Source organism: Vigna unguiculata, chromosome 6 (genome assembly GCF_037176805.1).
Source record: "Vigna unguiculata cultivar grain cowpea cultivar isolate G323 ecotype 2 chromosome 6, ASM3717680v1, whole genome shotgun sequence".
NCBI classification, from domain to species: domain Eukaryota; kingdom Viridiplantae; phylum Streptophyta; class Magnoliopsida; order Fabales; family Fabaceae; genus Vigna; species Vigna unguiculata.
In genome coordinates this window covers 4,683,880-4,704,295 of record NC_140797.1, presented here as the reverse complement: position 1 = coordinate 4,704,295, position 20,416 = coordinate 4,683,880, and the positions used below count along the sequence as shown (strand labels likewise).

The window sequence follows — 20,416 nt, the reverse complement described above, 5'->3', positions numbered from 1 at the left end:
TTACTTTTTGTAGAATTGTAAAAAGTTTTCAGCCAAATTACTTTTCACTAGCAGGATGAGATTCTTACAACCCATCTTTAACCAAAGGTATGTACTTCATTTGTTTTTGTTTACAAATATAGTAGTTTTTCTTTGAAAAACGAAAATACCAAAAATTATGCAATTGATATGTTGTTTTCTACATAATTAGGGTTTGTCCATTTATTTTGTAGCTCTGAAATAACATCTTTCTTGATTTCTTCTTTGTTGAATGCTTTATACACCAATATGTATTTGCAGATCTGCGTTGTTTCCACCTTAGTGTTTCAATTAATGGTTCACTACTCAATACATCATGCCAACAAATTATGTATTCATTTTTAAATAATTTGTTTCATGCTTTATGTTCATCATAGTTCTTTTCTATGAAACCTGTGAATACATCAATATGAATATTTAATGGTTTGTGACATCAATTGCTGTTTTTCGCAGTTTTCACAACAAAATGTTAGTATGACATCAATTAAATTTTTTGTCCTTTTTTCATTCTTCTACCATTTGAAAGTTTACACTCAACTAACATATGAACCTTTAGTTTATCAAGAATTGCCAAATCCATGTTATGATTAATCCTTACTTTTTTTTCATGGTTTGACCCAAAAAAAAAGTTGAAACTCTATACCTGCTTTTAACCTTTTTATTTATTATATTTGTTTTAGTTATCTTTATTTATTTATTTATTTATTTTATCTATATTAGTATAAATATGTCACAAATCTAATACTCAATTGTTTACTTCTCATTTTTGAATATCGTTGTTATGAGTTCAATATGTCTCTCTGTGAAGTTCAAAAGCAAAGCCAAAACCTAAGCGAAGTTACTCCGGAAAAGGATAACTGGAATATCATTGTTAGGGTCATACGTTCATGGTTTGTTTCAGATTTCAATAAACAAGGTGTTCTTTCTCCATGGAGTTGGTTATTCAAGACAAAGAGGTAATATTGCGTTTAATTGTTTTCCATCATTGTTATGAAGAAAATATGTGTACGTTAAACATGTTTATTATATTGAGTTTTTTCAGGGTGGTAAAATAAATGTGTCCATTAGACGTACTCTAATTTACAAATTTCAGACTGAAATATCTGAAAGCCATGTTTATATCATCCAAAATTTTAATGTGACTCTGAATAGTGGAATATACAGAACTACACACCACCCTTATAAGATTAATTTCCAGTTTGGTACAAAAGTTTCTTTGCTTCATGCTAACTTGGTTCCAAATATCAAACCACAATACACACCTTTGTCATTATTGACCACTACTGGATTTGATACTGATTATTTAGTGGGTAAGTTAATATTTATAGTTTTTGTACCATTTTTTTGTATCATTATTTATTGTTATGTGATTTATTTTTAAAATATTTGATATGATATTTATGAATAGTTATGTAGATATCTTGGGATTACTGGTGGGAGTGGGCACTGAAAGAGAATTGCAATTTGATGGAAAGAAAACAAAATTAAATGCCATTGCCATAAAAGCTGATGGGTACTTTAGTTATAAAGTATAATACATACATTCTTCTTCCTGTTAAAATAATGATTTCACATAAAATTTATTCAATGTTTAGGTTTCAAATAGAATGTACTTTGTTTGATATTTATGTGGATGAACCAAATGTATTTCTTTCAAGTGGAGAAGTACAAAACACTACAATAAGTATAGAGTTTGCTAAAGTAAAAACTTTTCAAGGTAAACTTTTTTTATTAGTTTTATACATTTCTTATTACTATTTATTCGATGTTAGTTTCACATACACTATATTTTTAAATTTAGATAAGGTTCAAGTTCAAAATTGTAAGTTATGCACTAGGATTAAGTACAATGTTGACTTCAAGGAGGCATCTAAACTAAAATCAAGGTAATATTAAAATTCTTCTTCATTTTATTATAACTTTCAAATCTTCGATTATATTCATTGTCTTAACTTTAATTTTTATTTCACAGAATGTGTGAGAACACTGAATCTCCATCACAAGGATTAACTCAACTTTCTTAGAGTTCCAAACATACTGTTGAAGATGACTTTTTAACGCTTACACCTAGGACAACCATTCAAGGTCTCAAAGATTGTAAAGAGGTCAGAATGACTTTTTAATGGTTGCATCCAATTTTGTTGTTCAATCCATACCAATGCCAAGCTAGCTATATGGTGAAATTCATTTAAATTACTCAGTGGATGTTTATTGTAGATTTATATTTATCTTTTTATTTATATTTCATATATTTCCTTGATTTTTAGTTTATATTTAATTTTATTATTTCATTAAATTTGTTAGGATTTTCCAGCTGATTTTGGCAATTATCTTCGTCAAGGAATATTTAAAAACATTGTTCTTCATGGACTATGCAAAATAGTGAAGTGTAAACTACTGTTGAGAAATCATCCAAAGAAGTCTAACAAAATTGGAAGTGGCTGGAAGAAATTTTGTATTGCTCATGGATTTGATGAAACTATTGACCTAGTGTTTGAAGTAGACCAGATGAAAAGCAATCAGAGTGTCAAAGTGCTGACATATTGTAATTTTTAATTTAGAGTTTGTTTTATGTTGTTTTTTGGAACTGCCGAGTAACAATAGTTTTGTTTTTATGTCTACTACTTATGTAGTTGATCAACTTAGAACTTTTTATATTTTCAGCAATGCATATGTATAGTTTTATTTTTTATTAATGAAATTAGTTTGAAGCTTCTCTCAAATTCTATGCATGCAAATAAATAGTTTATGATGAAAGTTTAATTAAACATTGATTTAAAGTGACACATATTATAGCAAAAAATTAATAATTACACTCAGACCTTATTTTGGTACTGTAAATAAAAGATGTATGATCATATTGATAACTAAAAAGCTGGAGGATGGTTTTTGGTGTGTTGTATATAATTATTGTATGTTTCATTCATATATTATCAAGAAAACCATTTTAATTGAACTTCTTTTAATCTGAATATTGAATTTCCTCTGCGATTTATGTTTTGGTAGTCTATCATCATATTTATCATACTTATCTATCATATGTATGGATGTATGTTGCTTTAGGATGTGCAGATACTGATAATATGTTATCAGATTGACAAATAATCATATTAAAATTGCTGAATGTTTGACCACAAAATTTTTAACCAAGTTGCTATGAAATTGTCCTCTTTGTTGTACTATATATAGTACTTGCATAAAAAAAACATGTGTTGTTGTACCTACATAAAAAGGAAATGTGTTGTTAGTTGCAAGAACAAAACAACTATGAAAGAACTCCTATTCATATGATTGATTATGATCTATTAACAGTCAACACTGCATGCTCTTTCTATTTTTAATCTTTATCTACTGATAAAAACTTTTTATACTCTTACAATTGCTTTTCTATTACAATTACAAACATTTATCTTTTCACAATAGTGATTAGAGGTACAATGTCAAAAAAAAGTTTAAGAAATACATTCACCAATATAGGAATAAAACAGTAAAAGCTTTTGCAGCCACTGAGTCAACTTATTTTTGTTTTTGCTTCTTCTTCCATTGTAACCTTTCAAAGTATTCCATTTTTTTTTTCTAAAATGGAGCAAAACGATTGCAAAAATGCAAGGCTTAGAAGGAAGATGGAGCTACAAGAAAGGTTGCATGCAAGAAGTAATCTAACATCTCATTTTAATCATGTAGTTTGAGAATGGCTTCAACAAACATGTCTTTACAAATTATGTATTTGTATGTTTATTTATTTTTTGGTGTTGCAGATTACAAAGAAGAGAATGCAAGAAAAAAAACTAAATATACCAACCATGCTTCTCAAAGTAGCAAAATATCAGGTTTCCTTTTTATAAATAACTTTAATTTTTTTTTCAATTGGAACTTCACAACATAGATGCATAATGAAATATGTTTCCTGTTGTAATGACAGATAAAATAAGTCAATCTGAAAAATTATTGGAAAAGGCTATACAGAGGAAGCCATTACAAGAGTTGGATCTTAGTAAGTCTTCTGTTTCTAACCTACTTTTTTAGAAATTCTTCTTACATCAATGAATGAACTATTTTTGTTTATTTTGTTACATTCACTACTTTTACAATAATAATTTTACAGATCTACAGAATAACATGAACAACCTTCAGAATATGAATGCAATATTTCATACAACAATTGGTGAATGATATTTGTTGGTTGTTCAATAATATGCCTCAAATCTCATTTTAATAAATAATAACATAAGATTCATTTGAATGTAGTGACTGAAAACAATATATCAAGTTCTTCCAGTACTGTAATTCACAATTAAATCAAACAAAACTTAATCACTTCACAATCTCCAGCTTCTACTGTAACATACAACAGTACTTTCGGTATATTTCTACATTCATTCTAATTTCTTATATACCTATTTTAATTCCATGAAGAAAAAGAATTTAAAATTTATATCAATTTGTTTTTTTAGTCAGTACAGTTGTTAACAATAACAGACAAAGAAACAATGGACGAAATAATTACAATGGTAGTGCAGGTAAGTAGGTTTTTACTGATATATATCAATCTTCATAATGATAATGGCAGTGCATGTAAGTAAAGTATTTTAACAATTCTTTTCCATAGGTGGAACATCTGAAGTTGTAAATGATTCCTATTATGTCTCTAAGAATAAGGTTGTCAAATATCTTTTTCAAGTCATACAATCATTTCAAAACATATTCAGTCTTGATGATGAAACAACAACAAAACAAAATGGTTCAGACACAACAAATGATTCTTCAGCAACAATAACAAATGAAGGTAATTCACAAATTTAATGCCAAACTTAGTCATGTGAATAACTACATAATTTGAATCATTAATTTAATGCATGTCATTTGACCACAATTGAACCAGATACTACAAGTACAAACGAATTGTATTGCAAAGCAAAGTTGCAAGGTAAACGAACACCAATTGTACATAATTTGACAGTAAATATATGCATTTCATGCTAATGCTTTTTAATGATGTTTAGAACTTCTTAATATTGGAGAACTTTGTTTGGAATGTCAATATTGTAAAACTCAACTTTGGTATGAAGAAAGAGCAGAAAAATGTAACACCTCAAAAGAAGTTCAATTCTCATTGTGTTGGCAAAAGCGAAAAGTGGAACTTCCACTATTAAAAAAAACACCTAATCTACTTCAAGCTTTGTTAAATGGTGAAGATCATAGAAGCAAACTATTTTTACAGAATAAAATAATATACAACAACATGTTCTCATTTACTTCAATTGGTGGTAAGATAGATGCTTCAATGAACAATGGTTATGCTCAACCACAATTTATTATTAATGGACAGAACTATCACCATATTGGTAGTTTATTGCCAGAAGATGGATCAAAGTCAAAGTTTGCACAATTGTACATATATGATACCGAAAATGAAATGAGTAACAAAATGAAGCATTTCAGGTTAGTTAACATGTGCTTTATGTTGCTTAAATTAAATATTTAAATACATTTGTTGACATCTATTCCGTTAATTATGTTTTAGGTCAAACTGTAAGGAATCTGTTCTAGATGAATCATTGGTTGCTGATTTGATAAAATGATTGAAAATCATAATGTTCTTGCTAAATATTTTAGAAGAGTTAGTGATTTGTCACTGTAAAATATGAAATCAGATTTCACCCTAAGACTATTTAGAGGCAGAAACAAAGACCCTAGAGTCTACAACACACCTTCATGTGATAAAATAGTTGCACTGATAGTTGGTGATTTTGCCAATATAGATGTAGGCAGAGATATAATGGTCAAAAATTATTCTGGTGAATTGACAGAACTACATGAAACTCACACTCCTTTCATTCCACTGCAATATCCTCTCATGTTTCCATATGGAGAAGATGGTTATGAAGAAGATATTCCAATAAGAGAATCTCATTCAAAAAGTAAATCAAGGGTGAGAGTTCGAATTTCTTTGAGAGAATTTATTGCATTCAGAATACAACAAAGATCTATAGAATCTGGTAATATTGTCAATGCATGCCGATTGTTCCAACAGTTTTTGGTTTATTGCTATACAATGGTTGAAGCACAACAGTTGTCTTTCATTAGAGCTAATCAGAAGTTAATTCATTGTGATATTCTTAATGGAATACAAGAGGTTGTTAATAGAGGAGAGACAAATCCTTCTTTAATTGGAAGACTTATTGTCTTGCATGCTTGATTCACTAGTGGTACCAGGTACATGTTCAACAATTGTCAAGATGTTATGGCCATTTGTAAAAAAATTGGATATCATGATTTTTTCATTACTATAACATGCAATGTGAATTATAGTCAAATAAGACAATTTGTTTTGGCCAAAAGGTTATCCGCTTCAGACATACTTGATATTGTATGTAGAGTCTTCAAAATCAAGCTTGATGAAATGATGACATGTTTTAAAAAGAAGGATTTCTTTGGAAAAACCACTATAGGTATGTTTTGTATCAAATAATATACATGGTGAAGATATTGATGAAATGAAATTCTTACAACTAATTTCAATTTTTTTTTCATATATCCAGGAATGTACATAGTAGAATTCCAAAAAAGAGGATTACCTCATGTCCATATACTTTTGTGGTTGGATGGAGAAAGCAAATTGAAAAATCCAATTGATATTTATAAAGTAATATCAGCTGAATTGCCCAATATGGATTTGTACCCCAAATTGGAAAAAGTTGTTTCAAGTTACATGATCCATGGGCCATGCGGACCTGCAAGATATAATTAACCGTGCATGAAGGAAGGTAGATGTTATAAATTTTATCCAAAAAAATTCTCATCTTCAACTTCAATTGATGAAGAAGGATATCCATGCTATAGAAGACTTGATAATGGTAGATTTGTTGAGAAGAATGGAATTAAACTTGACAATAGAAGTGTTGTTCCTTACAATCCACCTCTTCTAATGAGGTATTAAGCTCACGTCAGTACAGAGTATTGCAACAAGACCAATTCAATAAACTATTTGTTCTACTGTGTGAACAAAGGTCCTGACAGAGCTACTCTTAAAATAAGCAACAACTCTTCAGAATCTGACAAATCAAACATTATTGATGAGATCAAGAGGTATTACGATTGTAGGTATCTATCATCACCATGTGAAGCAGCTTGGCGAATATTTGCTTTTGACATCCATCATAGATGGCCTCCTGTTCAGAGATTGACATTCCATCTTCTTAGCCAACAATCAGCTTTGTTTAAAGATGATGATGATATTAATGTGGTCTTAAATAGATAAGAAAATGCTAACACAATGTTTCTAGCTTGGTTTGAGGCTAACAAAATTTATACAGAAGGAAAAGAATTGACTTATTCTGAATTTCCAAGCAAATTTGTGTGGTTTGCTAAAGAAAAAGAATGGAAACCAAGGAAGAAAGGCTACAACATTGGTAGACTTACTTATATTCCTCCTGGCTTTGGAGACCTTTATTATTTGAGGATATTATTGACCATTCAAAAAGGTTGTATTGATTATGACAACATAAAGACCATTGATGGTAAATTTTTTGAAACCTACCAAGAAGCTTTCTATGCTTTGGGATTGTTGACTGACGACAAAGAATATATTGATGCAATCAAAGAAGCAAGTGAATTTGCTTCTGGCTATCAACTTAGAAGATTATTTGTTACTTTGTTGTCGATGAATACAATTTCTAAACTTGATGTAGTTTAGAATTCTACTTGGAGTGTCTTATGTGATGGAATTTTGTACCGAAAAAGAAAGGAGTTGAACTTACCAGGTATTGTATATTGTCATTTCTTTAAATTAATAGAAATATAATTTCTGATTGCATTAACTTTTTGATGCAGGTCTTCAAATTAAAGATGCTAAATTATAGAAAATTTGTCTGCTTCAAATACAAGAAATGCTAATGTCAAATGGTAGATGTTTGAAAGATTATCCTTCATTACCTCAACTTGATATTTCAGATCTACATATATTCTAGAATATATTTATTGTTGATGAGCTGCAATATAATAAAGAAGACATGGCCAAAGAACATGACATTTTGTTAAAAGCACTCACTGATGAACAAGTTCATGTATATGAGGATATCATGACAGCAATTCTTTCAAGAAAGGGAGGATTGTTCTTTTTATATGGCTATGGTGGTACAGGGAAAAATTTTATGTGAAAGACATTGTCAGCTGCTCTAAGAAGCAAAGGCATGATTGTATTGAACGTAGCATCAAGTGGAATTGCTTCTTTACTACTTCCTGGTATAAAAACAACACACTCTACCTTCTACATCCCATTGTTAATTAATGATGAATCAACTTGCAACATAGCTCAAGGTAGTCTTCATGTTAAACTTTTGATGGCAATCAATCTGATTATCTGGGATGAAGCACCAATGATGAATAGAATGTGCTTTGAAGCATTTGATAGAACACTAAGATATATTATGAAAAATGTTGATGATGCCAATAATGCCAAATCATTTGGTGGTAAAGCCGCTGTGTTAGGAGGTGATTTCAGGCAAATTTTACCTGCTATCAAGAAAGGATCTAGGTTTGATATCATCAAATTAGCAACCAAGTATTTTGAGTTATGGAAGTGTTGTCAAGTGCTCAAACTCTCAAAGAACATGAGATTAAGTACTACAACAGATACTCAAATAGCCAATGATATCAAAGAATTTGTTGATTGGATATTGAAGATTGGAGATAGAGACATGGATTTAAATGAGAATGGTGAGTGCATGGTTGAGATTCCAAAACAGCTGCTGATTGCAAATATAGAGTTACCTTTACTGTCATTGGTTGAATTTGTCTATCCTCAATTTGTGGTTAACATGATGAAGCCCGGTTATTTTGATGATGGAGCAATCTTGTGCCCAACAACTAATTTTGTAGAGGAAGTAAATGAACTCATGTTGTCTTTATTAGGTGGTGAAGAGGTAACTTATTTAAGTTCAGATACACCTTGTCAATCTAATGAACAAGATGAAGTTCAATCTAAATGGTTTACATCTGAATTCTTAAATGATATCAAATGTTCAGGGATACCAAATCATAAACTGAAGTTAAAAACATGTGTGCCAATTATGCTCTTAAGAAATATTGATCAAGCGAAAGGTCTTTGCAATGGCACAAGATTGCAAGTTAACCATTTAGGCAAGAATGTAATCTCTGCAACTGTAATTACTGGAAAAAACATTGGTGACAGATTTTTTATACCAAGAATGGATTTAGTTCGATCTGATTCAGGGTTGCCTTTCAAATTTCAAAGAAGACAGTTTCCGATATCCTTATGCTTTGCAATGACGATTAACAAAAGTCAAGGACAAATTCTTTCTAGAGTCAGACTTTATCTTCCACGTCCCGTATTCACACATGGCTAGCTATATGTTGTTATTTCTAGAGTAAAAATCAAAAGAGGATTGAAAATACTTATACTAGATGAAGATGGAAATGTTAGGAACACAACTAAAAACGTTGTGTACAAAGAAAATTTTTAAACTCTTTGACAAAGAAGAGATTATAGGTATGTAATTTATTATTTATTATTTGGATTTTAACTTATTTGTTTGTATAAACATAAATCAACTTATTTATCTTTTTGCTTCTTCTTCAATTGTTATCTTTCAAAGTATTGCATGTTCTATTTTGGACTGGAGAAAAATCATTGTTTAAAATGCAAGATGGTGTTACAACAAAGGTTGAATTCAAGAAGTAATAAACATTGATGTAAGTTTGTAACATCTCATTCTACAAATGTAGTTTGAAAACAGTTTAAGCAAAGAGGTGTAAGTTGGTAACACTTCTTTATAAAGTGTTCTTTTGTATCAGTGAATTTTTTGTTGTTGCAGATGAAAAATAAGACAACAGAACAAACAAATTAAACACAACAACAATGCTTTTGAAAGTACCAACATATCAGGTTTGATTGGACTTAACTAAGCTGAAATTGATATTTTTTACTATGTATATGTTTTTTACTCGAACTTGACAATGATAAATTATTCAAACTGTTATACAAAGGCATTCATTAACTGGATTGGAGTTTAGTGAGTCTTCTGTTTATTACCTAATTCTTCTTATATCAAAGATTTATTTTTATTCTGTTTATATCCTGCACTTTTGAAGTCATACAACCATTTGAAAACAGGTTCCAACACAACTAAAAACATTGTGTACAAAGAAATTTTTGAAGTTGTTTAACAAAAAAGAGATTATAGGTATGCAATTAATTAGTTTTTATTCTTATTTTAACTTATTCATTTGTATAAACATAGATTAACTTATTTATATCTTTGCTTCTTTAATTGTTATCATTGAAAACAGCTTGAACAAAGAGGTGTAATTTGGTAACACTTCGTTATAAAGTGCTTATTTGTATCAATCATTTTTTTTTTTGTTGGTTGTTGCAGATAAAAAAATAGACAACAAAAGAAAAAATGAAATAGAGCAACAATGCTTCTCAAAGCAACAACAATATGTTTTTTATTAGGTTCTTAATTGATTTATTTTATGTATCTTACACTTGATAAATTTTTAAAGACATCATATTTTCATTATATAGATTATTGGATAGCACTTATTGTTCATTGTCATTACCAAAAAAATTACATCTACAAAAACCCCGTGCATTGCATGGGTAGAAAAACTAGTTAGATTACGTATCCTTTCATATCGTTGAAAATGTTTGACTCAATCTATATAGTTCCTAAAAGCGTTATCTCAAACAAAAATTGGTATTTAATGTAGGTTATTAAGATACAAAAAATTACCAACAATGTTAAATTGGTTAGAGGACTCAAAGTTGTAACTCTTCACAGTTTAGAATTCATCTCTTCCTGTGACATGACATTTCATGTCACCTTTAATTAGCGTAAACTTTAGAAAGATTATTATTATATAATAGAATGATCAAGTACCGCAGATATTCAAATAATAAAATTAGGATAGAAGAGTAAATAAAATTGAAAAAGTAAGATAGAATCTTCTAAGTCTTCTATTTTGTCTCCTAATTAGTTTGGGTTTCTTTCATAATAGAGGCAAACTTCCTATGTATAAGAGATCTTATCTTCTTTGTCTTATATTTTTGAGATGTTTGGATCCTCTACTGATTTTCTGTTTTTTTTTATTCTTTTAATAATATTTTTCATGTGATAATAAATGATACATGTATTTTAAATTATTAAACTAAGATGTCAAAATATATAAAACATGAACTTTTGGATAAAAAAATTACCAGCAATTTAAAAATTGACAAGATTTGACAATTAATAAGTTATAAAAAAATATGGTGGACTGAGAATGAGGGTAGAAAGTTTGAGATATCTGTGTAGTCATCAAATAAAGGAATATACATACATATATATATATATATATATATATATATATATATATATATATATATATATATATATATATATATGAATAGTACGATTAAGAAACATAATTTTGTACATTTTAAAATGAAAAATAACATACATGATCCAAAAAGAAACTGAATTTCAACAATTTAGCTATAGTGATGGGCATAAATAGTTATCTGTAAAATAAAAAGCCCTATGCAAAATGTTGTAGGTCATGCTTAGCACATTGTTCCTCAAAACATTACAATTTGGAAACTTAGACTTGTGGTTCCATAAAGAGAGGGAAAACCCTCTTCTAACTGATACGAAAAGAAAAGACAGAAAAAATAGCAAAATTAGAAATTTCATTCCAATTCATGCTTGATAGATTCTACGGAGGAATTCCCAATAATAGTTCAACATGTGATCTGTAGGTGTCACTCTATCCCACTTCCCATTAACAAATATAGCATATGCATCTGCTGCATACCTGATTAAGAAAGAACCACAGTATCATCAACAACAGAAGCAATCAAAAACACACACACAATCAAGGTAATATGTAATTACTGCATATAAATAATGACCAAAAGAGTGCACACAAAAATGACTTACTTCCCAACCCCATGCAATTGAGTTACGTGAGTCCAGCTTTCGTCCAAGTATTCCTCAGAGAGACGTTGTAACATTTTTGCTCTTTTGTGTTGAAAACCTAGAGTCTTTATTGTCTCTTCTATTTCCTCTCTTGCAACTTCTATGCAAGTTTTTGCATCCGGACATAACTTGAAGAAGTCTGACACAATTTTTTTTGTCTGCATTTTGCAAAAATAATCCATCAGTACATGTAGATATAATTTCAAGATTTACACTACATCTAATGGTCCTTCTTAATTGAAAGGAAACCACAAATGCATGAGGTTGTTTTCAGGAAAAGCAGAAGTTCAACTCTGCCAATAACTACTAGTTCTATTGACATAATTTTCAGGGTTGAATGACAACTATGAAATGATTTCTTTAAGACGGATTGACTAGGCTTTATGATTCCTAAATTTAACACATTCTCAAACAGTGCTCCTACCTAACTGACGTGGATCTAAGGCTTCAAAAGTCAAGCCAAACACGCACTAAATTGATGGACTCAATATCCAATTTCAACAACCAATGTGAAAGCAAGACTCGGAAGAATACATGATACCAACACTCTTGAATTATTCACCGGAAGAAACATACCTAAAATTTGGAGAAAGTTATATATGACAATCCTGTTATGTATAGACGTCCAAACAAAATACTAGAAGGAGCTTTGGACTTCAAATGATTTTGGCAAGGAGGAAACTTTGAAGATTAGAGTAGGTAAGAAATTGAAACAAATATTTCCAAGAAAACAATGGCAGAAGAAACTGTAGTAAAGGCTGACTGAGAACATGAGCCAAATCGTTTCCTGAGACATGGATGAGCACTACCCTTAAGTTTCCTGAGACGTAGATGAACACTAATCTTAAGGACTTATCCGTTATGTGTCGCACATACCCTCCAGACTACAATTAGAACTTCACGAGAGGTACAAGGAGCACAAAACTAGCAAGCAAGCTTGTAAAAGCAAAGAACCCAAGATAAGAGACACCTTTTATTGGGAGTGAAGACTTGATCTACATAGTCACAAGCACCAATGATTGCGTAGGTTACGAAAGGAAAGGTAGAGAAAGTGGAGGCACATGACGCGATCAGGGTACGGAATAAAGGGATGAAGAGGGAAGACCAAGGGTCCAATATTCACAAGGCCAAAATATAAGGAAATCCAGATAAGGCTTTAGGGTTTATATTAACCAAAGGCAAAAGGAAAAAACAAACTGGTAAAAAGAACCTAGACCTCCTTATTGCACAGGCGGAGTGGGGGTGGAATTCGCAGAATTTGAATTGAACCGTGCATAGAAAGCCCAAATGATATGCACGAGGCCCACCTCTTTGCTACCCACTTTGGAAGTGTAAGGAGTGCCTTGGTATATAAACTCTTTGAGAGTGTGTGATGTAAGCAATGCGAGACCATATGCCTTTTGTAATACTTCAAATTTGCCATAGAAACCATGGTCTAAATTTCGTAGTTTAGTTGAGATAACTATACTAAAACACACAAGACTTTAATTCACTGGTTACCCTACAATTGAAATGAAACCCAATTTGAAGAATAAACATGGATAGAATGGAAAGCAAATAATTAAAGGTGGACATAGTAAAAATGTGAGGTAAAACAACTTGTAGGGTTTTAAATGTCACCCCAGTAAGTTTGAAAATTCTTCGTTAACAGCAATCAAGCAAAAGGCCCTCAAGATATGAAAAGGATGGCATCTATATTCCTCAATACTCTATACACAAATCCATAAACTAATTTTTTTCTCTTCTGAAACACGTCATGAACTTGACACCTGAATTCTGATTTCATTCATTTGTTAAATGATCACCTATTTATCAAGCCAACATGTCATCATTCATAAGAAATGGTGCATAGAATATAAGCCATGGTTAGCCATTCTATAAGGAAGAATGAAGAACTAATTAACAACCCAGCATCATTTTTTCACTTATAAAATTAATCCTTGTCAACTTATAAAAGGAGAAATGGTAGCAACACACTCTTCTGAACACAATTTCTACTATTAGCTAAAATTTATTGCAATTACAAATATGGTCTTACTGCTTATTTTATGAATATTTCCTAACTTTGTAGTTTCCAATAAATTTTAACAAACTGTCGGGTGTATTACGAGTGTTAGAGTTGCTAGCACTCCTCTTTCAAGAAATATATTAATATTAGGCTTAATTGTTGTTACATTACACTTATATACAAAGATACTACTAATACTAAGATAGAAAATAATGGCTGACTCTCCAAAACTACGATCACAATATTATTCAGCTAAGAATTATGATCTACGTATTGCAATAACAAGAACCACGTATCTGCATTAAGAGGCTCTGTACAAAGGCCCAAAGAATTACTTGGGGAAAGTCATGATATGCTACTTGCCAAGCATAAAATTGCAGCAGGTTGTTGAGATTTTATTAGGCGAGATTACAAGGAGATTTACCAGATTGACTGGAGTCCCCAGAAAAGAGTACATGTTGCAGAAAATTCAACATTAACTGACCACAACCTTTTAAACTCTCAAAACCATATTATAAATATGGAATGTTAACCGAGTTCAACAAAAAAAATCAAAGAGGAAAAATAATGCAACAAAACTACATACTATATCGTGCATACATAGGTTTTAAATATTCCTTTCACGTGATAGGTATATATAAGCCATAAAAATTGCTGCAAATCTGGCAATTCGCTGATAAGACGGGAGAACTAAATATTAATTTCAATGAGATTATCACTCCTGAGAACTTTGGACTAACATGACTATCACTATAAAATTAGTCATCCGGCTCTTATTAGAAGCAACAATTCTACCACTCACTGCAAGATAAACCCTAATTTTCATAGAGCAAGAGAGAATGAAACATAATTCCCTGAGTACCAAAGAGGATAAACATTAACGTCTGAGATTTCATTTCGAAGATGGCAATAGTAACCCCACATAAAACATTTTAGAAAGGCATAACAACAACTATAGCCCCTATTTTACCGTGTCTTCAATTGCAGATAAACACAGATGAATGACACTGATACCATATAACAGCTACAAATATAAGAGACAGAGACAATTTTGTGCCTTCAAATAAACAGATATAAAAGCCCGGTATATGGTGCCTACCTCAGGCCAAGAGTAAAACAAAGGGCTGAAATGAAAAATAAACTATGCTAAACATCTAAGGTTATGCATACAAATAATTATTATGCAAATAATTGATACCTGTCTACCAGAAGTCCGGTTGAGAAGCATACAAATGACCAACACCCTCCAAGGGTCATGAGCATGATCCTCTTGAATGAGAACAGTTGCAGACCGTGGAGGCTTCCATGCATTATCAGGAGTTTTTCTTTTGTAAGCCTCGTCCCACTTCTCAGAGGCAGAAAGATTTTTTTTAATTTCAATAGATTTTTCACTGCAACTGGATTTATTTTCCTCCCATTTATCCTCCACAAAATTTTCAGCAGCATGTAAAGCAATAGATTCCAACTTGCCTTCCTCATGCAAAGGTTTCACGATAATGCTCTTCCCACTATCATTATGAAAATAAGGGGAAACATATCTAATGGCATGGGCAACATTTTTCTGAACTAGAGGTTTTGTCTTCACATTAATCTTCTTCCCACTATCATTATGAAAATAAGGGGAAACATATCTAATATCATTGGCAACATTCTTCTGAACTAGAGGTTTTGTCTTCTTGGGTTTAACTTTACTATTGGTATCATTTTCATTCCCCTGCCGTTTATTGGAAATGGTTTTCTTCTTGATATTAGTCAATCCATTTTCAATTACATTTCCATCCCTCAGCAGCTTATGTTCAAGGAGCATACCACCAGCACAACATGATTCAGCACGAACCTTCTTCACATTGTTGCTTTGAAAGAAAGGAGAAACCTTTTGAATCTGAGCATGCTCAGTTGACACTTCCCTTTCAGATGTCCTATTTCCTTCATATTTAAACATTTCAATTGGAATTTTATCTCCAAAAGTACAAGTACCCATTAAAGCTACAGAATCAATGTCACTTTCAAGCCCATGGAATTTTTCATTAACTGTCTTTTCACTGTCATTCTGAAAATAAGGAGAAACCTTCCGTGCTTTGGCATGATCCTGGGCTGTTTTTGTGCTGTTCGATTTTCCCTTCATTGATTCAATTTTGTAGGTTTGAATTTCATTTCCAATGTTTTGAGGTTCATCCTCAGATAAATTTTCAGAACTAGCTATTAATGCAACAGAATCAGCATGAGTTTCAAGTACCTGTTGTATAACATTCTTCCCTGCATTATTTTCCATCAGTTTATCCTCCATTAAATTTCCAAAGGTAGGTATAACCATGGATTCAGACTTGATTTCCTTTTTCAGTGGCTGAACATTAAACTTCTTCCCATTGTCATTCTGAAAATAAGGGGAAACATATCTAACACCAACCTGGACTACAGTTTTCGGAGCCACAAATTTCATGTTCTTGGTATTAACATAAGCATTAGTGTCATTTCCATTCACTTCCAGACTTTCACTTACATCTCTATCCTCTGGCAGCTTATCTTCAAGGAAATCAACACCAGTACTAGATAAGGCACTGAATCCAATCTCCCTGTCATAACAACATGATCCAAAATCAACCTTCTTCCCATTGTTACTTTGAGAAAAAGGAGAAACCTTTTGAACTTCAGCATGCTCCACTATCTTGTTCTTTGCAGATGTTCTCTTACCTTGGAATTTAAAATTTTCAATTGCAATTTTATCACCAGAGTTGGCAATAGAATCAAAATCATTTTCATGTTCAAGCGCTTCAACATTCACTGTTTTCTCGTCATTCTGAAAATAAGGAGAAACCTTCGGAACCTTGCCATGCTTCTCAGCAGTTTTTTGAAAACTGGATTTTCTTTTCTTCTTGGATTCAACTTTAGGAGTCTCCATTCCATTTCCATTTTCACACCATTCCTCAAAGTCTCCAGAATGATCAACCTTCTTCCCATTGTTACTTTGAGAAAAAGGAGAAACCTTTTGAACTTGAACATGCTGCACTGTCTTGTTCTTTGCAGATGTTCTCTTACCTTGGAATTTAAAATTTTCAATTGTGATGTTATCACCAGAGTTGGCAATAGAATCAAAATCATTTTCATGTTCAAGCGCTTCAACACTCATTGTTTTCTTGTCATTCTGAAAATAAGGAGAAACCTTCGGAACCTTGCCATGCTTCTCAGCAGTTTTTTGACAACTGGATTTTCTTTTCTTCTTGGATTCAACTTTAAGAGTCTCAATTCCATTTCCATTTTCACACCATTCCTCAAAGTCTCCAGAATGATCAACCTTCTTCCCATTGTTACTTTGAGAAAAAGGAGAAACCTTTTGAACTTGCACATGCTCCACTGTCTTGTTCGTTGCGGATGTTCTCTTACCTTGGAATTTAAAATTTTCAATTGCGATGTTATCACCAGAGTTGGCAATAGAATAAAAATCATTTTCATGTTCAAGCGCTTCAACATTCACTGTTTTCTTGTCATTCTGAAAATAAGGAGAAACCTTCGGAACCTTGCCATGCTTTGCAGCAGTTTTTTGACCACTGAATTTTCTTTTTTTCTGGGATTCAACTTTAAGAGTCCCAATTCCATTTCCATTTTCACGCCATTCCTCAAAGTCTCCAGAAGCAACTGTAAACAATAGAGGATCAATACAACTATCAAGTCCATGTTGTTTGATCTTCTCCCCACCAAGTTCTCCCTCCAGGTTATTCTCAATGGAATGTCCACAGACAGGTAAAGCAATGGACTCAGATCTGCTTTTCATATTCAATGAATTGCCTGTAATCATCTCCGCAATGTCATTATGAAAAAAATGGGAATCATATTCAACACGAAGGGTTGTATTATTCTGTATCACAGAGTCTGTTTTCATGGAATTAACATTTCTAGTTTGAGCGTCATTTCCATTCTCTCGCAACTTATTTCGGAAAGCTTTGACCTTCTTTAATTTAGTTGTTCCATTTTCCATTTCATTTCCATCCGCCAGCGTCTTATCTCCAAGGAAACTACTACCAATACTTGGTGAAGCAATGGATTCAGTCTCACAACAACGTGAATATGCATTAACCTTCTTTTCATTGTCACTTTGAATGGAAGGTGAATTTTTTTGAATTGGATCATGCTCAACAGATAAAAGCTTCTTGTATCTACACTTGCATTTGGATTTATTCTTCGCAATGGCAATTTTATCTTTGTTCCCCTCCTCCCTGTCTTGGACCATATATCTACAAGTACCCACTGAAGCAACAATGTCAAAGTCATTTTCACCATTATCAGGTGCGTCTAATTCAACAGTCTTCTTCACATTTTCAATCTGAAAGTAAGGAGAAACCTTTCTAGCTTTGGTACTCTCAGAAACAGTTTTCTGGCTGTTAGACTTTTTCTTCTCGGATTTAATACCAATGGATTTGAATTCATTTCCATTTTCATTCAGCTTATCCTCAAAGATATCTCTAGAAACAGCAGACAAATAAACAGAATCAACATAACCTTCACGTCCCAGCTGATTCTTCTGTACCGCACAACCATCTTCCTCCAGTTTATCCCCTAATAACCGTCCAAAGGCAGGTAAAGCAATCGGATAAGACTTGCTTTCCTTATCCAATGATTTGGCATAACAGCAAAACCCTGAATCAACAGTGTCCATGTAGTCACTCTGAGAATCACGCATCTTGAGTAAGAATTTACCGGTTTCAGCATCATCCCCATTCTCACTCAGCTTATCCTTGACAGCTTTTTTTGTTTTATTCTTTTTCCTGGATTTAAACTTTCCATCTACCAGCAAATTATCTTCAACAAATCCAATGTCAGAGCCATGAAAACACGAATCAGGATGAATTGTCTCCCTGCTGTCACCTTGAAGATCATGCTTCTTTAGTATGAAGTTGTTGGTTTCAATATCATCACCATTCTTCAGCAACTTATTATCAGCAAATTTCTTCTTCCTCTTGTCCTTGGATTTAATAATTCCATCCACCAAGAGCTTATCTTCAACAAAACCAAGGGCAAAGTCATCCTCCTGCAGCCTATGGTCAACAACTTTCTTCTTCTTCTTGTCCTTGGATTTAATGTTTCCCTCTTCTAGCAGCTTATCTTCAACAAATCCAATACCACAGCCATAACTGCACAATTCTTGATCAATCTTCTCCCTGCTGTAAATGTGAGGCTCACTCCTCTTGAGTATGAATTTACTGGCTTCAGTGTCATTTGCATTTTCCTGCTGCTCATCCTCAACTGTTTTCTTCATCTTTTGCTTGGATTGAATCTTTCCATCTGACAGCAACTTATCTCCTACAAATCCAATGTCACATCCATAAGAATACAAATCAGAATCAACCTTCTCCTCGATGTCACCTTGATGAGGCTTACGTTTCTTGGACCCTCTCTTCCTTTCCGATTCGATCACATTTCGTTCTTTCTGGGCAGGCAGCGCTAAAACGCAGTCCATTGTCCTAAAATTCTCCTGAGATTACTAAAGTCAAAACAAAGTCTGGGAAAATGCAAGCATTGCTGGCCTGTGTTAACAAGAAAAGAATCTGATATGATGTTACACTGTTAACAAATGAAAAGAGAGAAATAATGAATCTGAAGAAGATTTTAAAACCTGGTAAGAAGCATAAGCTTTGCCGTTCTATTCAAAATGATCAAATGGACTCCCGCTAAAAAAAGTTGCACGACCCTTTTATGGGAAACAAGCAAACAAATTAATATTATTCCAAAAATGTAAGTGTAAGCGCAATATACATCAAAGAATGCTTAACTAGGTCCAGGGAAAGATGTGATCATAAGTTTCTTTACCTCACTCCAGTGTTAAGCCTCTTCAGACTGTGAGGTAGGATTGGAGAGAAAGCCCAAAATGGGAGGTTTCTGCAAGTCAGGCACGACAGAGTAGTTGTTATTTAAAAGTATATATCTCAGTTGGCATTCTCCAAACAAAACCAAACATGGTGCAGAGCTAACGGATAAGGGATTACAATAAGGTAAAATCATGTAACAGTTAATACCCAGAACCCAAAACCACGCATTCAATCAATATATCAGATAGAAATCATGTAATTTTATATACCCAGACCCAAAAATTTAGTTTGCGAAAAAGGAAAAAGGAAGTAACCCGTGGGAAAGGGTTTTTGGCGTGGTCGGAGTAAAAAGAATCTCTTCAAGGTTGTGTATTTCCCCATTCAGCAACTACTCATATTCTATAAAGCAACCAAGCGGCATATTTTCCCTCCATCTACTCATAAGAAATATTTTATTGTATTTTCTGGGAATCACACTCGTAATTCCTTTTTAGTAGCTTCTCGAATATTATTATTAATTAAAATATAATATGATTATATTGTAACAATAATATAGAAGCGGTCAAGTAAATTTTAACCATAACATCTATTTAATATCTATAACAATA

At 32.2% G+C, this 20,416-nt stretch overlaps 2 protein-coding genes and 1 pseudogene across 5 annotated transcripts; 2 read left to right on the top strand and 1 right to left on the bottom strand.

The window, feature by feature from the left end:
- Positions 1-947: 947 nt before the first annotated feature.
- LOC146885409 (uncharacterized) lies at positions 948-2,042 on the top strand. The gene is made up of 6 exons (XM_085674913.1): positions 948-974; positions 1,061-1,328; positions 1,435-1,531; positions 1,614-1,735; positions 1,820-1,904; positions 1,991-2,042. The coding sequence occupies exons 1-6, from the start codon at positions 948-950 to the stop codon at positions 2,040-2,042; spliced, it is 651 nt and encodes a 216-aa protein (XP_085531039.1).
- A 3,554-nt stretch (positions 2,043-5,596) lies between these two features.
- LOC114188296 (uncharacterized) lies at positions 5,597-9,503 on the top strand (annotated as a pseudogene).
- A 1,933-nt stretch (positions 9,504-11,436) lies between these two features.
- On the bottom strand, positions 11,437-20,268 carry LOC114188215 (uncharacterized). 4 transcript variants are annotated; one of them, XM_028076779.2, is made up of 7 exons: positions 20,123-20,268; positions 19,810-19,878; positions 19,616-19,690; positions 19,381-19,526; positions 15,206-19,302; positions 11,961-12,157; positions 11,437-11,835 (listed from the first exon to the last, which is right to left on the bottom strand). In XM_028076779.2, the coding sequence occupies exons 4-7, from the start codon at positions 19,457-19,459 to the stop codon at positions 11,721-11,723; spliced, it is 4,488 nt and encodes a 1,495-aa protein (XP_027932580.1). In that variant the 5' UTR covers positions 19,460-19,526; positions 19,616-19,690; positions 19,810-19,878; positions 20,123-20,268; the 3' UTR covers positions 11,437-11,720. The 4 variants fall into 4 exon arrangements, with proteins under 4 accessions (XP_027932580.1, XP_027932579.1, XP_027932578.1 ...); XM_028076778.2 differs by having other exon boundaries at positions 15,206-19,526; positions 19,773-19,878; XM_028076777.2 differs by having other exon boundaries at positions 15,206-19,526.
- Between the last annotated feature and the right edge of the window lie 148 nt (positions 20,269-20,416).

Excerpts from the sequence above, each read along its gene's own strand:
- LOC146885409 (XM_085674913.1), top strand. The coding sequence starts at position 948 with ATGGAGTTGGTTATTCAAGACAAAGAG. Across the intron at positions 1,329-1,434 it reads TGATACTGATTATTTAGTGG|ATATCTTGGGATTACTGGTG; the intron begins GTAAGTTAATAT and ends ATAGTTATGTAG. Across the intron at positions 1,736-1,819 it reads TAAAGTAAAAACTTTTCAAG|ATAAGGTTCAAGTTCAAAAT; the intron begins GTAAACTTTTTT and ends TTTTAAATTTAG.
- LOC114188215 (XM_028076778.2), bottom strand. The coding sequence starts at position 19,459 with ATGGACTGCGTTTTAGCGCTGCCTGCCCAGAAAGAACGAAATGTGATC. Across the intron at positions 12,158-15,205 it reads ACCGGACTTCTGGTAGACAG|ACAAAAAAAATTGTGTCAGA; the intron begins GTATCAATTATT and ends TGCAAAATGCAG. Across the intron at positions 11,836-11,960 it reads CAATTGCATGGGGTTGGGAA|GTATGCAGCAGATGCATATG; the intron begins GTAAGTCATTTT and ends TTTCTTAATCAG.